We start from the raw sequence: 15,961 nt of genomic DNA, 5'->3' as shown, positions 1-15,961 counted from the left end.
AATATAGTTATAAAAAATCTAAAAAGAACATTTTTGTGGAGTACTAGACAAAATAAATTTTGTTTAAATAAATTGAGTGGCTAATAAACAAGCTCGTTTTCCTTCTTACCTGTGAAAGGTAGTATACTATACGTATCAAAGATTAAGTGGTAGACTAATTTGACGACCCACCCTAAGGCTATTTATTTACAGTGATGTCATATGCACCCAAATGAATTTTCGTCCCTTTAAAAATGTTTTTTGCATTAAAATGTAAATTGTTTCGATCAGCTGCAAAATAAGCAAATATATACTACAAACATAGTATTGAAGAACGATATTTATGTTGTAGAATGCCGAAACTAATTCTAAAGAAAAAGAAGATAATAACAAGACACCAAACTGAAAAACATTTTATTCACTAAACCATACTATATTTGTTTGTTTATTCGACAAGTATAAATACGAAGATTTTGAAATGAAGGCTACTTAAAGTAGAATTCAAACACCAAGAACGAAGTACACCCTGGGCCTAATTATTTGAAACTTTATTTACACACCTTCTTGCAGACAATAAGTCTGAATTGACAGGTATTTACAATGAAATAGATTAAAAACGCTAAGGAGTTAAAATACATGTAGACAATCAAATTCGGTTTAAAGTCAATAAATATGATAAAACTTGTATAGTCTATTATATATAATACAATTCATGAGGTCACGTCGGTATTTACAGATTGTCAGTTGAAGTGTTTGTTCAGCAAGTTTGTCATGTAAGGTATCGCAGAGTTTTTGTGGCGAGCTGTTCTACAGATGGGAATGTCCAGTTTGTTCGCACTACGTGTGTTTCTGCCGGATATCTGTTTACGGGATGGGGGTAACCAGTCACTGAATTCAGAGTTGAGGAGTTTCTTGGCGAAGGTGAGGCATAGATGAGTACGTCGTTCTGCCAAGGAGTCAAGGTTTAGTGTAGACAGTGCTGAGGTGTAGTCTGTGTACTCTGTGCCCAGGATGATTCTGCATGCTCGTTTCTGTTGTCGTTCTAGTCTTGCAGACTGTGTACAGGTCAGGGCCGGGTGCCACACCGGTGCCGCGTATTCCATAGTGGGTCTGACGTACACGATGTAGACGGTTGTGAGGTCTTGTGTAGTAACTCCAAACCTCTTCAGTCGGCGTAACAGGAACAGTTTTCTGTTTGAGGCGCTGATCATGTAATCTACTTGTATGTCCCATTTGAGGTCACTCTGTATTGTCACTCCCAGGACTTTGATGTGAACAACTGTCTCAAGTGTCTGTCCGTCAATGAGGAGTGGTTCAGGAGTGGGTGGGGTCCTAGCAAAACAGATGTGGAGTGCTTTGCACTTTCGGGAGTTCATCTTCATTTTGTGTTCTCTGACCCAGGTACTGAGGTTGTCAAGGGAGGTTTGTAGTGAACACTGTTGGTGGAGGAATCTGACTTGGGTGAGGTTCATGCCATCTACATATTTCCACCTGTTGCTTAGCTCCCTGAGTGCACTGTTGATCAGTGCAAGGAAAATAATAGGACCCAAGATGGTTCCCTGTGCTCCACCACAAGACAGATGTTGCCAGTCCGAAATTTGGCCATGGTAGCGCACACGCTGTCGTCTGTTGGACATAAAACTACAGATCCATGGTAGGAGGGATGGTCGCACTCCTAAATCAATCAGGCACTTCACTGCAGTGGTATGGTCGACCAAGTCGAACGCTTTAGAGAAGTCATATGTAATGAGCGTACTGATGGTGTTAGGAACTGACGATGATTTGTAGAGAAAGTCAAGCATGCTGATCAGGGCATGAGTGGTCGATCTGTTCTTTCTGCATCCGAACTGTCTGGGGTCCAGTTTGGTGGATATGTCCTGCATAATCCAGTGTGCGGCGAAACGTTCACAGTGTTTAGCAAGCTGTGCAGTGAGAAAAATCGGTCTTAACTCGTTTATATCAGGTGGTGAGGTTTTGGGAAGAGGAATAACATTTGCTTCTTTCCATTGGTGAGGGACGATTCCTTCTCTGAAGGACGAGTTCATCAGTTCACAGAAAGGCCCGCTGATCTCGCATGCAAATTTCTTCAGAATCAGGGCCGGGACGCCGCCAGGTCCAGGACTCTTGTTACAGTTAGTGGACTTGAGTTTTGTGTATGCGTCCCACACTTGGATGGTAGGAATAGGATGTGCCGGTAGGAAGGCTGGAAGCGTAGACGTATCCAAAGGCGGGAGGGACTGTGATATACTGGCGATCTTGACATTGATCGCGTTTGCTATGGCACTGTAGTTGTTGTGGTCAATACCTGGTACTTGGATATGGCAGGCTTTCTTAGTCGTGTTGCACATGACCTTGATCTTGTGGTGCCAGGACTTGGGGTTGCTGTTAATGTTGTTGTCAACGTTGATGTTGTAGAACTGTTTTTTTTTTTTGCTTTCCTGATTTCCCGTGCTACTATGTTTCTGTAGAACTTCGTCAGTGTTGTCGAGCACCCGGATTGAAAGCTCCTCTGCCGCTGTGTAATGAGCTGTTTTATACGTGGAGATATCCAAGGTTTGTCGTTTGGGTGCAGCTTGACCGTTTTAGACGGGAAGAACTTATCCACTGCGGTGGTCAGGGTGTGATAGAAGGCATCTGCCTTATCAACTGTGGTTGGAGTACGGTACACTTCATCCCAGGAGTGGGAAGTAATCCATTTACCGAACGCGCTCAGGTTGGGTTCACGGATAGGCCGGGTGACGTGTTTCGTACACAGGTTGTTTTTCAGTTTACTTCTGGGTTGCCACAGAATGCAGAAGTGATCACTTAGTCCAATTGGTGGGAGGATCTCAGGTGTCTGGTAGAACGACTTCATGTTAGATATGATCAGGTCAAGGGTGGCATTAACTCTGGTATGGCTCTGAACTACTCGGGAAAGATCTCTGTCCAGCAGGACGTCCCGAATGTTCAGGTGGTTGAAGTCCCCTAGCAGTGCTAGTCCGATGTGTGGGTGCCTCGTGCGCAGGTGATCCGTGGTTGTCGTGAGGTGATCGATCAGCTCTTCGGCATACGGTGATTGTGGTGGTGAATAAAGACAACAAAGGGCGATGGATGAGTAGTTTCTGGGCAAGCGATAGGGTCTTACGCTGACCCATAGGCATTCCAGGTGATCCGGTACGTTAATGTCAGTGATGGATGATGAGGGGATGTTGTCTCGAATGTATATTGCCACGCCGCCTCCCATGCGTGAAGATCGGCACTTAGAATATACATTGTAACCGTCGACTGACTGGAGCTGACTGGGTGTTGACTGTGTAAACCAGGTCTCAGCTATTGCTGCTATGTCGATGTTGTTATTTAGAAGTACTGATTGGAATTCATCCAGCTTATTAACTAATGAACTGGGATTGTGTAGCAGGAATGTTGGCACGGAGTAGGTGCAGCTGGGGTTGTTGTTGTTTACTCGTTTAACAGCCTTTACATTTCCGCGGGAAACAGGCAACAGGTTGGCGCGAGATCTGATCAGGTTAGATGATGTACCGGTTACAGTTTCAATTTTTCGTATAAAGTTGGTACCTGCTTTCTTCCCTCTGGGTCTAGAGTGACCTCGCAGTAGTCCATAGTTGCACAGCAAGCTCTTCGCGTCAGGAATCGGCGGTGAGGGGTTGCTGTTCTTCAGGCTTCTCATGAAGTCCGCAGTGTACAACAGGAGTTTCCTGGTCGCCATTGTTCTCAGACGGGGGAGGGTTAGCAGTAGATCCAGTTTTCCGCACAATCCTTCTAGAAAGCCGGCTGTAGATCCATTCGGAGAGGCCCAGAGTGATCTATATACGATAATAGTTACATACAAAGTCAAACACAAATCAAGTATTCGTTAAAAACTGGGAACTTTAAAATATCGCCGAGAGCAGCTTTTTCCCGTGGCAGCCCTTAGAAGCGCCACCTACCAACCTAATGACCTTAAAAGCCAAAATATGTCTACTGAATGGACCCGCAGTGGCCTAATAAGTCAGATTTACTCCAGACTAGCGGGAGAACTGCCCTTACCTTACCTTAGACCTTAGTCTCCTGTGCAGCAAGCTTTTACTTCCTTTTGTCAGCCGCTACTCACTCTTCCTCCTCCAAGAGAATATTCGCCCTTCTCAAATCTTCTTGGACGGTTCTCCGCCGGTATTATTTGGTCGCCCTATTTTCCTTCTACAGTTTGGGGATTTTTTTTCTTTTTCTGGGTAATCAGAGCATGTGTCCTTAGAACTAACTGCGTTTATATGGAGGAACCCCAATGTCATCAAATGTTCATATTGTTTCACATGAGAGCAAATATTCTTATTGTTTGATATGAGAGCAAATATTCTTATTGTTTCGTATGAGAGCAAATATTCTTATTGTTTCATATGAGAGCGAAAATTCTTATTGTTTCACATGAGAGCAGTACCGAATTTGGATTTGTCATCTTTGTATTATATCAAAATTAGTGTTTTTTTAGGGTAAAGGTTATTTTTCCTAAACACTGAGTATTGCAAAACGTTAACAGCACCCCATCCGTTGTGTTGAATTTACACGTCTTGAAAGCAAACTACATTGTGGTGAAATTGTGTTGTCATGTCCCTCCTTAATTTTCGATATCTTATTGATCGCCCCCATGAAACTCCTTCCTCTTCGCCCCCGCCGTTCTGCTTCGCCCCCGCCCCGTTCTGCTTCGCCCCCGCCGTTCCTCTACGCCCCCGGCGCAATTCTGCTTTGCCCCCGTCCTTCTGCTTAGCCCCCAATGGCGGCACAGCTCACAGTCGACACGAAAATCGTCTGCAAAATAACAATAAAGGCTGTGCCGCCAAATTTAAAGTAGCCCATGCTCCGGCAAACATTCTGGACCACCTTTCTGCCAAGTGGCGTTGCACAAATCCTTCCCATTCAAAAGTTTACCCCTACCTCACGGCCCGTCAGTGGTCTCGTCTAGTTTTTACACAGCATTCTAAATCCATGTCACATCACACAGCAAGGTATTGCCTTATAAATTCTACTTAGTATTTGCAGCACAATTTTTAACTTAACGCTATTACTGATAGCTGTCATTTTTTCACTATTGTCTATTTGTATGAAAAGGAACAGGATTAGTTACTGTTCAATTGGCTGATACAAAATCCCGCCATTATCCAAGTTGGCTTTAATTAGTACCCACCTTCCATGGCGATCAGCCTAGCGTCTGTCCAGCCGTGAGTGAAATTTCCCGCCAGTACTTATAAACGTAAGAACCACTACGGGCCGTGAGGTAGGGGTAAACTTTTGAATGGGAAGGATTTGTGCAACGCCACTTGGCAGAAAGGTGGTCCAGAATGTTTGCCGGAGCATGGGCTACTTTAAATTTGGCGGCACAGCCTTTATTGTTATTTTGCAGACGATTTTCGTGTCGACTGTGAGCTGTGCCGCCATTGGGGGCTAAGCAGAAGGACGGGGGCAAAGCAGAATTGCGCCGGGGGCGTAGAGGAACGACGGGGGCGAAGCAGATTTTTTGCGGGGGCGAAGCAGAACGGCGGGGGCGAAGAGGAAGGAGTTTCATGGGGGTGTTGATTCTAATGATAAAAATTACTATGTAAACAATGGCAGGATAATTTACTTTATACATTGTCTTTATGTTACGTAATGTAACGTTAATGCATATGAGTTATTCTTTGTCAGTAAAATACTAATGTTATGATGCTATATTATTAAAGTTATCTTTCAGACTAGTTTCATATCAGTTTTTCCGGTTCAATTTCAGTTGTTCTTGTCCAATATCAGTTTCAATGCAGCATTTGTCTTTGAGAAAGCTGGTCTGTTTGTGTTAAATCCTCTTAACCCTTGGGTGATTAGCTTGTACGGTGGGGGACTTGGTTTCCATTAAAACCCAAAAAGTCTGGTACTAACCAAAAACTATAGTACTAACCAATAAATTGTGGTACTAATTTTATGCAAATGAGTTTTAGTTTTTTTAAGTGACTCCCATGAGCCTTGTTTTGTGGTGACGGATGAAGTAAATAAAAAGTTCACAAATAAAAAAATAAAAAAGTACCACAGGGCTTTCCTGGTAGGGTTAGGGGCCATGTTCGAGGTTATGCTAACAGAACCAAACTTTCTTCACTATAGAGATATAAACACTGTAAATAAAGGGATAACATTGGCCATGTTCTACATCCGCAGAAAATCAAAACGTACTACGATATCATGATGCTAAATGCATGTCACAATATGACATCTTTAAACCATTTAATGAACTAAGTCAATAGTAGCAAACAGAATTCCACGGAGATACTTGATCTAACTTTATGTCACTTCTGTAGGAGAAACCCAACATTCCGACTGCAGTGGATACCATGAACCTCGGACGCAAGGAAAACCAGACTGCCGCTATTGAACGCCTTAAGGAGAAAACCAACATGACAGGTAGATTGGTTCTGCTATGAGCTGTCCATTTATGTGAAAAAAAATGAAAAATCCATTTAGACTGGTGATAGTACATAATAAATTACATTTGCATTGGTTTCAAATGTAAATACGATTAAATAAATTTATCTCTAGAATTAAGAATAGGCTCAATAAGATTAAAAAAAAGTTAAGGAACCTGAGGTTTAACACCTCCGGGAAGCAATATAGCAATTGGTATGGGGTTAAGATTGTTGATTCAGAACCAGAAGTTTCAAATACGAGTCGCTGGCAGGCTTCATCGTAGTGTCCTTGGAAAATGCAACTATTTCTGGGAGAAGGGGACTTTGCAGCCCTAATTTAACCCCAGCGTAAGGGCATTAAGTAGGTTGCGGATTCGGAAAAGGATGTTTAATAGATGTATCAAAATATATTGAATTGGTAGGCTTTGGTTGGAACATCAAATATCAAGCTAATTGTTGAGTGAATTATAGTACACTAGTGGCTTTTTATTATACTATAGAGAAACGCATGGTTAAATATCTCGTGTTCTAGACTTACTGAATTTTGCTTTTGAGTGCGTAATTAATTGTGGCTGTATCACAATCGCTCCAAAAACAGTTAATGAAGCAACTAGATACAATTTTGGACATAATCTAATATTTCAGGGGCATCCATTTCTTTCCAGACCTCTTAAATTGAGAAAGTTAATAATGAAGTTTATCAGTCAACTTAGTATTAATTGATGCGTAAAAAAAGTTAAGATAAACTTGATTGCTCAATAGAAAACAAAAGTTAGACAAAATCAAGAAAAGGTTCTCAGCAAATGGTACAAAGGCTTCTAGATATATCCAGTGTCACTGACGAAAGGTAGGTAGTGATTGCTACGTGAAACTTCTGACCGTTTCTAAAAGTATATCCAGTTGCTTGAGTAACTGCTTTTTGGTGTATAATTATTACCTAGATGTCTTCATCCATGTAGTAAAAACGTGCATGAGAGTATTGAAGATGAATTTCATCTTGTTATGACTTGTCCCACCTATAGAAAAGAAAGAGATACATTGTTACAGACTATTACTACTAAGACAAAATTCACCCAATCTGGTACACAGTTTATACGATACATTCCATGAATTATTGTCATGTCCAACTACCATATATTCTTATTAGGGCCAATTTTTGTACACTTTATTTCATTATCGAGAACATATCATCAATGCATGACCATTGTAACTCAAACATTGTTTAGATAGTAGTTTGTAGTAAGTAAAGTTTTGTAGTATTGTTGTATTACTGCCATACATTGTACCATGTACGATTGTTGAGCAATAAAATTCATTCATTCATGTATTGCTGCCCATGTCATCATGACAATCAAATCACGACGTTTTAAATACAGCCGCCAGGTGTCCTCCGCTATCGCACCCCAAAAATGGTTTCATGGGCGGAAACAACTCCTACGGAGACGTGGTCAACTTCACGTGTGAGCCAGGATACAAACTTGTTGGTACATCTTTACTGACTTGTCTGTCTGATGGATCTTGGGATGGAACCTCACCAACATGCACAGGTAATAGTAAAGGTAGTAATATTTGTGTTTTTGCCTTAAATTTGATTTACGTAAATCAAAAATATATAAAACAAAAAGAAATGTTACCTGCTTGGTAGACTTGACATTGTTAATGTTGTACTGCTAACCTCGTTAAATAAATTAGTTTATTTTATTCACATTTATTTTCCGAGGATGAGGCAAAAAGTTATAAAACTTATCTCAGCCCTCTCCTCACACATAAAAGGATACAATAAAACAAAGTAATAATAATAAGAAGAAATGACAAGGGTACATAGTAGGCTGGTGTACAAATCAAAATGAATCAACTAAATCAAACAAAACGTCCTGTCTGCAAAATAAAGTTGAAAACCACATCAAATATGTTACAGTTGTTGACAAACGACAATGAGGGGTTACCCCTGAGAATGGTTGAACATAAAGTGTTGTCGGTGACGTTGTTTGTGTCAAATGGCAGAATGTTAGTTAGAGATGATAACATGTCAATGCGTTCGTCAGTGTACAGTGGGCAGTGTAGGAAGTAGTGTACAGCTGTTTCGTTGAAGTGACCACATTTGCACGCAGGACTGGGCACACATTGATGTTGGAACAGGTGAAAGTTTAACTGACTGCGGTTGAGTCTGAGTCTGGTAAGGTGGATAGCTGGGTTTCTCGGACCGTGGGAGAAGTGAGGTTGAGTGTGAGGGCTGTGATAAAACGTCTCCAACTCTTTTTTAAAGATGGCAATTGATGTTGATGCTCGTGTAGTTAATGGCAAGTTATTCCAGGAAACAATGGAAGTAGGCAGAAAAGATCTTTTGAATTTCTCAGTTCTAGCAGGAATTAAGACGTAATTCTGATCAGTACGGAGACTGTAGGGGGTGGAGTCACGGGTTTGTAGTGGTACCAATTCCTGTAAGTATTTTGGTGCTAATTCTTTGATAATTTTATAAAAGTTTACAAGTTTATGCTTTTGACGCCTACATGACATGGTTTCCCAGCCAACCTCAGACAAGATGCTATTACTATTTGTTCCTCTCATTGCGCCAGTACATATCCGAGCTGCATTGAGTTGAATAGATTCAATTAAGTCAGAGTCTTTACCAGTTAATCCGTCCCAAACAACGTCGGCATACTCCAGTAATGGCCTTATCATTACTTTATATAAGGTTTCAAGAGTTTTTCGTGGAACAAAGGATACTATTCTTTTTAAAAGGTTAATCCGTTTCATCGCGGTAGCAGTTATAATTGAAACATGTAATGACCATGATAGATTAGGGGTAAGATGTAGGCCGAGGTGTTTATGGGAAGGGACTTCCATTAACTGAACTCCTTTAAAATACAATGGTGGGTGGGCAATTTTTATACGTTTGGATGGAAATGTAATAAGTTCAGTTTTGAGTGGGTTAAAGGTCACCAGCCATTGGTCTGCCCAGTTTTCCACTATTTTGAGGTCATGATTTAGTCTATCAGCTGAAATAACAGGATCTCTAACAACTTCGGTCAGTGAAGTATCGTCGGCGAATAGACGGCCGTCTGTTACCAAGTACATCCACTAAATACGTTAATAAAAACGAGAAAAAGCAACGGGCCTAAGAGCGAGCCCTGTGGCACGCCCGCATCAACAGGCACCCAATCAGAACAGGTGCCGTTAATCACGACACGCTGTTGTCGGTCGTTTAAGTAAGAAGAGATCCAAGCTAGAAGAGATCCGGTTATTCCTAGTTGCTCTAATTTGAAAATTAACCCCGCGTGCCAGACTTTGTCAAACGCTTTGGATATATCTAGGAAGACAGCGCGTGTATCAAGTCCTTTGTCAAGTGCAAGATGCACATTGTGAGTTAGATATGTCAATGAATTTATTGTGGAGTCCACAGGGGGAAACCCAGAGTTCCGATCAGTAAGCAGTTTGTTTTCCAGGAGGTAAGAAGACACTGGCATGTAAACAATTCTTTCAAAGACTTTCGATATACAACATAGAAGAGAAATAGGCCTGTAATTTATCTTGTCTTGTTTGTCGCCTTTCTTGTGAATTGGAACTACGTGTACAAATCGGGGAAGAGAGGCACCCATTGTATTTAGGTATGTTTGTGACGCAAAGTACTGATTGAAAGTATCAGCTTTGGCCTTATCGTCGGATATAACACATCCATTGTCAATCAAAGATGGTATTGTATGATCAATTTTGCCGAGAAAAATTTCTTTGGAGACTGACCACCACTTCTTAGGATTCGTAGACGGGTTTGCGAGATCGAGACACCGGCTGAGTCGATAGTTTAACTTGGCTTTCCTGATCAAATTTGTGCAGGAATTGCGGATGTGTTTAAATGTAGTAAACAGAGTTGGACTTTTCGTCCTTTTGTACTTCCGATAGATTCGCTTCTTTTTCCTCAGCATGTGTCTAATTTCACAGGTCATCCAGGGTTGATCTTTCGGGCGGACAGTGATTTCTTTACAGGGAACAAACAGTTTAATAGCACTAGAAAGAGTTGCCATAAATGCTACAGTTGTGTCGTTTATATCAAGACTATTCGCTGATAATATGGCATTCCAGTCCGTAGCAAGGAGTTTAGAGTTTAGTCCCTCGTAATCAGCCTTTCCAAAGTCGTAGACAGTGCGTTTAAGTGCTTTAACATGAGGGATCTTGAGGGACATTTTTCCATAAATAAGAGAGTGGTCGCAATTTGACAAAGGGGGGCTCGTACCACACTCAGTAAAAAGACATGGAGAGTCAGTTATAAGCAGATCAACCATGGATGATGTCCGATCAGTAATGCGGGTGGGTTCACTTATGAGTTGGACAGAATTGTTATCGGCCACAAACCTATCAATTTCGACAGAGGCGTTATCAGATGCACTGTTCAAGTCTCCAACAATGATTACAGCTGTTTTATCAGTGGGGCGACTGGTCATGATAGACCCTGTCTATACGGAACCACCCAAGGCGGTTTACATGTGGTTTACCCCGAAGCCGGTTTCAAGTGGCTCCATCTGAACGCTCCGAAATCACATTGAAAGCGCCTCGATCCCAAGCCACTTCTAGAGGTGGTTTCGAATCGCTTTCCCCGCATCGCGATTTGCGTCTGAACGCAATGTGATTTCAATGTGACTTCGCCTGGTCATGGATTACGGAGTGAAATTTTTGTTTTATATGCAATACCAACTTTTACGTGGCAGCAACTTAAAGAGCAGTAATGGTCAAATAATGTGTCCGTTCTAGGGCGAGCTTCACCGCCTCTGGCGGGACCACGTCGGCATTCTGCCGAGATACGCTGGGAGGGGGGCAACAGCAAGCAGGTCGTTGACCTCTGACATTAATAACACGCCGCCTTGCGTGTTATCATCAAACAGCAATAAATGTTGCTCAAGCGTATTGTGTTCGGACACGGTTTCACAGATGTGTGTGGCACGTGGACCAGATGTGAGGAATGTGAGTTACCCGAATCGCGTCTTGGGTGGTTCCGTATAGACACGGCCATAATGTCTGCGGATTGCTGCAGGTGTTCTATAAATGCATTGCGTTCTTCCGCACTCTGACCAGGTGGCCTATAACAAGCACATATAAACACATGTCAATCGTTGGCTTCTACCTCGCACCAAATTGTTTCAAACGAGTTGCATTCTAAATCATTCCTTCTTTTCGAAGGTACAGAGTTCAATACATATAGTGCGACTCCACCACCATGCCGATTTCGATCACGTCTCATGGGGGCTTGGTAGGAAGCGAGAGAAATGTCCGAATCGGGAATGGTAAAATCGCACCATGTTTCAGACAAAGCAATAATATCATATTTCTCTTCAATGGCGATTGTCTCAAGCTCGTGAAGTTTAATATAATCGTTAGCAGACAGGCTCCTCACGTTTGAGTGGCATATGGACAAACATCTCTGTAAACTACCCATAATCAAATTGGATTACTTGCAATGCCAACAAAACGAGAGGACTTAGATAATAACAAGGACACCAGCTACAAAACTTATAGGTAAGACACACAAAGAAATACATAATCCTACTTCTAACACAGCAAAAACATGAGAACATAATCAAGTCAAGGGCCTCTAAAACAGAGGCCATCAAAAAGAAACTTAGCTAGAGAGCGCTGGAAAGTCCTTCGGTGCTGTGTCAATCAAAGTCATTACTCGGGGACCCGATAAGCGTCCAAGTCGATCGCTGTGTACAATACCCGCCTTTCGTCTTGAGGAGTCTTGACGAATATTTTTCCATCATATGTCCAGGCTTGGTTGAGTAGTTTCATCTTCACGAGAGACCGGGCGTCCTTCAACAGATCCATGTTGGCTTTCGTCAAGTTTTCGTTTACAAAGATTCCGTTCTCCTTCAAGGCGGCCATGCCGCTGGTCTTGGCCCGCATGAGAGCTGCCTTAGACCGATACGAGCAAAATTTGACGATGATCGGACGAGGCTTTCCATCTCCTCTGGGCCTCCCCAGGCGGTGGGATCGGTCAATGTCGTTGATGTGTAATGGAGGATCACATTTGAGCGTATCATTCGCAACAGACAAAACTGGGTTATCCGTGCTCCGCTCACCAGGTGTTTCAGGTATTCCAGAAATGTTTGCGTAATTCCTCCTGGAATACTGCTCAAGGTTGTTTACTTTGGTCTGGAGCGTGTTGAATTCAGACTTGAGGTTTGTATACTTCGTTTTCAGGTCCTCAAGCTCTACCCGTTGCTGGTGTGCCTCCTCGTAGTGTTTCGCCAGCTCAGCTTGAATGGAGTCGACAACAGCTTCGCGTACAGCGGACACAATGGAGGGCACTATGGCGGCCAGTACCCCCCCCCCCCATGTTGGAAGGCGTTAACAATAGAATCCTCAATAATGGCCTTTATCCTGGTATCGACTATACCTGGAATAACGTCTTCTTTTTCCCTTGCTGTAAGGCCCATGTTGGAGTAACCAGGAAGTAGCAAACGGGACGCAAAAGTCAAATTATTAGCACCTCAAGGACAGCGCTAATTAATCGTGCCTGCAGACGGCAGCCAGTTAAATAAATTGGCATGTTTTATCTTCAGCTGTCCAGTGTTCTCCGCTGACAAATCCCATCAAAGGCTTTGTGACTGGGCCCAACTCCTACGGAGACGTGGTTAACTTCACGTGTGAGCCAGGATACAAACTTGTTGGCACATCTTCACTGACTTGTCTGTCTGATGGAACTTGGGATGGAAAATCCCCAACATGTACAGGTAATGCATTGCAAAAAATCACAAATGTATTTGTTTAATTGAAATTATATGATAATAAGATACCAAATGTATTATTTGTTAAAAGTTAGGAAAGCACTCGTGAAACTACTAGGGCATCGTATATATTTTACCGATCTTGTCCAATTGAATATGGATGTTTTAACTACAGCTGTCGAGTGCCCCTTACTGTCGCCTCACCTCAACGGCAAAGTGACTGGCACCAACTCCTACGGAGACGTGGTTAACTTCACGTGTGAGCCAGGATACAAACTTGTTGGTACATCTTCACTAACTTGTCTGGCTGATGGAACTTGGAACGGAAACCCAGCAACATGCACAGGTAAAATTTTTAAGACATGTATTTGGTTTCTGTTTTTTTTAAATATCTATATACATGTAGTATGATGTAATTTAAAGTGGGCTTCTTATATCATCAGAAGACCAACATCCACAGGTAATTTTTTCCTGTGTGTTCGGTCAATCATAATCCAATTCTATGTAATCATATAACATTTGTAAAGAACAAAAAAGAACGCTTTGGTTTAACACCAAGACATTGCTGCTAATGTAATCTTTTCTATTTTATAATGTGTCATTGAAAAATAAATTACAATTCACAAAACATTCACAGGTGTTTCATTTGAAAAAAAAGTTATATATGTGTGCATTTGCTCTTATTTTTAAATCTATAATTGGATAAAATTTGTTAAGTAAGAAAATAATGACACTCCGGTATATAATTACAATTACATCTCACATATTTTTGCTGCTAATGTCATCTTATCTATTAAAATTGAGATATCTTTCGTATCATCTTGTCAAATAATTCAGGATGCTTTTAATACAGCTGTCAAGTGTCATCCGCTGTCAAACCCCTTTAACGGCTTCGTGACTGGCTCCAACTCCTACGGAGACGTGGTCCACTTCACATGTAACCCAGGATACAAACTTGTTGGCACATCTTCACTAACTTGTCTGGCTGATGGAGCTTGGAACGGAAACCCAGCAACATGCACAGGTAAAATGTTTAAGACTTGAGTAATTGAGTAACTGCTTTTTGGCGTGCCATGTTTAAGACATGTATTTGGTTTCTTTTTTTTAACATCTATATACATTTACTATATATAATTTAAAGGGGGTTTCTTATGTTATCAGAAGACAAACATCCACAGGTAATTTCTTCGTGTAATCGTGTAATCATGTAACATTTGTAAAGAAACAAAAGAAGAACGCTTTGGCTTAACACCAAGACATTGCTGCTAATGCAATATTTTCTATTTGATAATGTATTTCGTGTCATTTGAAAAAAAATTACAATTCACAGAACATTCACATGTGTTTCATTTGAAAAAAAAAGTTATATATGTGTGCATTTGCTCTTATTTTTAATTGTATAATTGGATAAAATTTGTTAAGTAAGAAAATAATGACACTCCGGTATATAATTATAATGACATCTTTTTGCTGCTAATGTCATCTTATCTATTAAAATTGAGATATATTTCGTATCATTTTGCCTAATAATTCAGGATGCTTTTAATACAGCTGTCAAGTGTCATCCGCTGTCAAACCCCTTCAACGGCTTTGTGAGTGGCTCCAACTCCTACAGAGACGTGGCGAACTTCACGTGTAAGCCAGGATACAAACTTGTTGGCACATCTTCACTGACTTGTCTGTCTGATGGAACTTGGGATGGAACCTCACCAACATGCACAGGTATTGCTTGCTTTTATTTTGAGAAAAATTATTATATTTGCGGAGGAATAAAAAAAACTAGGCAGCTGAGTAGCTTTTTAACACCTTTCTGGTCGCTTAATAATTAAGTTCTGGCTTTTCGTATATTTTATTGCCAGTATGTTGAACCGCCATCGACGTTACAAAGGCTGTGGTTAATGCGCAGGTGAAGCTACTGTGACAAAGAGAAGACTTCTACATCTGTTATTTTGTCAATTGATTCCAATGTTTCAAATGCAGCTGTCCAGTGCCCGTTAGTGTCGCCCCCAACCAACGGCATCCTGACTGGCACCAACTCCTACGGAGACGTGGTCAACTTCACGTGTGAGTCAGGATACAAACTTGTTGGCACATCTTCACTGACTTGTCTGTCTGATGAAAATTGGGACGGAAACCCAGCAACATGCAAAGGTTAATTAGTTCCAGTTTTTTTTACATCTATATACTTATTTATAAAGTAAAGAAGGCCCTGGTGACGCAATGTTGATGTCTTCATTTCAACAACATTCACGGGAAATTTATTAAAAAAAATAAGTTATATGTGTGTGCCTTTCTCCTAATTTGAATTATGTAATGAAGTAACTTTTGAAAAAAAAGGAAATAAGGATGACCTTGTAGGAATTAATTTTAGCTTTGTTTCTCGTTGTCTTGTAGTCCCATTACCCAACCCTTTTTGGAAACATGCTTAAATCAAAGTCTTTGTACCCGAGGTCTTATAGCTACAGACCCAGCATGTAGCTGTCCATACAAAACGATTGCTCACTATCTGTTACACTACCCTTTATTTATTTACGTCTTCGGCAAGCCTTGTAGCATTCTTGGACACATACGTGTAGTGACTTCAACACCCCCTCAGACAAAGCTAAAGAAATTTTAGTTCTTCGTGGAAATTTGTTCTGTTCATACGACATCAACTGTAGAATTATGTTTGCCACAGAAAACTACATTACAGAAAAAAAGTTTGTATTTGCCTCTGGAAAGGGAGATTTGATTTACGCTTTAACTATTTCTCTAATGAAACCGCCCTTTTAAACGTCTTGTAAAAAAACTTTATTTTTCATTAAAAGAGTAGCTTTAAGATTATAAGTTATGCCTTACTTGAATTCACAGTCATTTTTTCTG

The 15,961-nt window shown here is 41.1% G+C and overlaps 2 protein-coding genes across 2 annotated transcripts; one reads left to right on the top strand and one right to left on the bottom strand.

Moving 5' to 3' along the window:
- Positions 1 to 719: 719 nt before the first annotated feature.
- Positions 720 to 3,685, bottom strand: LOC109474123. Its single transcript, XM_019774334.1, has 2 exons — positions 2,680 to 3,685; positions 720 to 2,506 (listed from the first exon to the last, which is right to left on the bottom strand). The coding sequence occupies exons 1-2, from the start codon at positions 3,683 to 3,685 to the stop codon at positions 720 to 722; spliced, it is 2,793 nt and encodes a 930-aa protein (XP_019629893.1).
- A 2,623-nt stretch (positions 3,686 to 6,308) lies between these two features.
- LOC109474113 (E-selectin-like) lies at positions 6,309 to 15,528 on the top strand. Its single transcript, XM_019774324.1, has 7 exons — positions 6,309 to 6,378; positions 12,935 to 13,105; positions 13,275 to 13,445; positions 13,953 to 14,123; positions 14,651 to 14,821; positions 15,080 to 15,163; positions 15,494 to 15,528. Exons 1-7 carry the CDS (start codon positions 6,309 to 6,311, stop codon positions 15,526 to 15,528), a joined length of 873 nt encoding a protein of 290 aa, XP_019629883.1.
- Positions 15,529 to 15,961: the final 433 nt, after the last annotated feature.

Source organism: Branchiostoma belcheri, unplaced genomic scaffold (assembly GCF_001625305.1).
Source record: "Branchiostoma belcheri isolate BF01 breed outbred unplaced genomic scaffold, Haploidv18h27 scaffold101, whole genome shotgun sequence".
In the NCBI taxonomy this organism is placed as follows: domain Eukaryota; kingdom Metazoa; phylum Chordata; class Leptocardii; order Amphioxiformes; family Branchiostomatidae; genus Branchiostoma; species Branchiostoma belcheri.
This window is presented reverse-complemented; position numbering and strand designations above follow the sequence as displayed.

What these genes read in the sequence shown, in the direction of transcription:
- LOC109474123 (XM_019774334.1), bottom strand. Translation starts at nt 3,685, where the DNA reads ATGGCGACCAGGAAACTCCTGTTGTACACTGCGGACTTCATGAGAAGC. An exon ending in ACCCAACCTGAGCGCGTTCG is followed by an intron (nt 2,507 to 2,679) that starts GTAAATGGATTA and finishes CGTATAAAACAG; the next exon opens with CTCATTACACAGCGGCAGAG.
- LOC109474113 (XM_019774324.1), top strand. Translation starts at nt 6,309, where the DNA reads ATGAACCTCGGACGCAAGGAAAACCAGACTGCCGCTATTGAACGCCTT. An exon ending in AAACCCAGCAACATGCACAG is followed by an intron (nt 14,124 to 14,650) that starts GTAAAATGTTTA and finishes CTTTTAATACAG; the next exon opens with CTGTCAAGTGTCATCCGCTG. An exon ending in AGACGTGGTCAACTTCACGT is followed by an intron (nt 15,164 to 15,493) that starts GTGAGTCAGGAT and finishes GTTGTCTTGTAG; the next exon opens with TCCCATTACCCAACCCTTTT.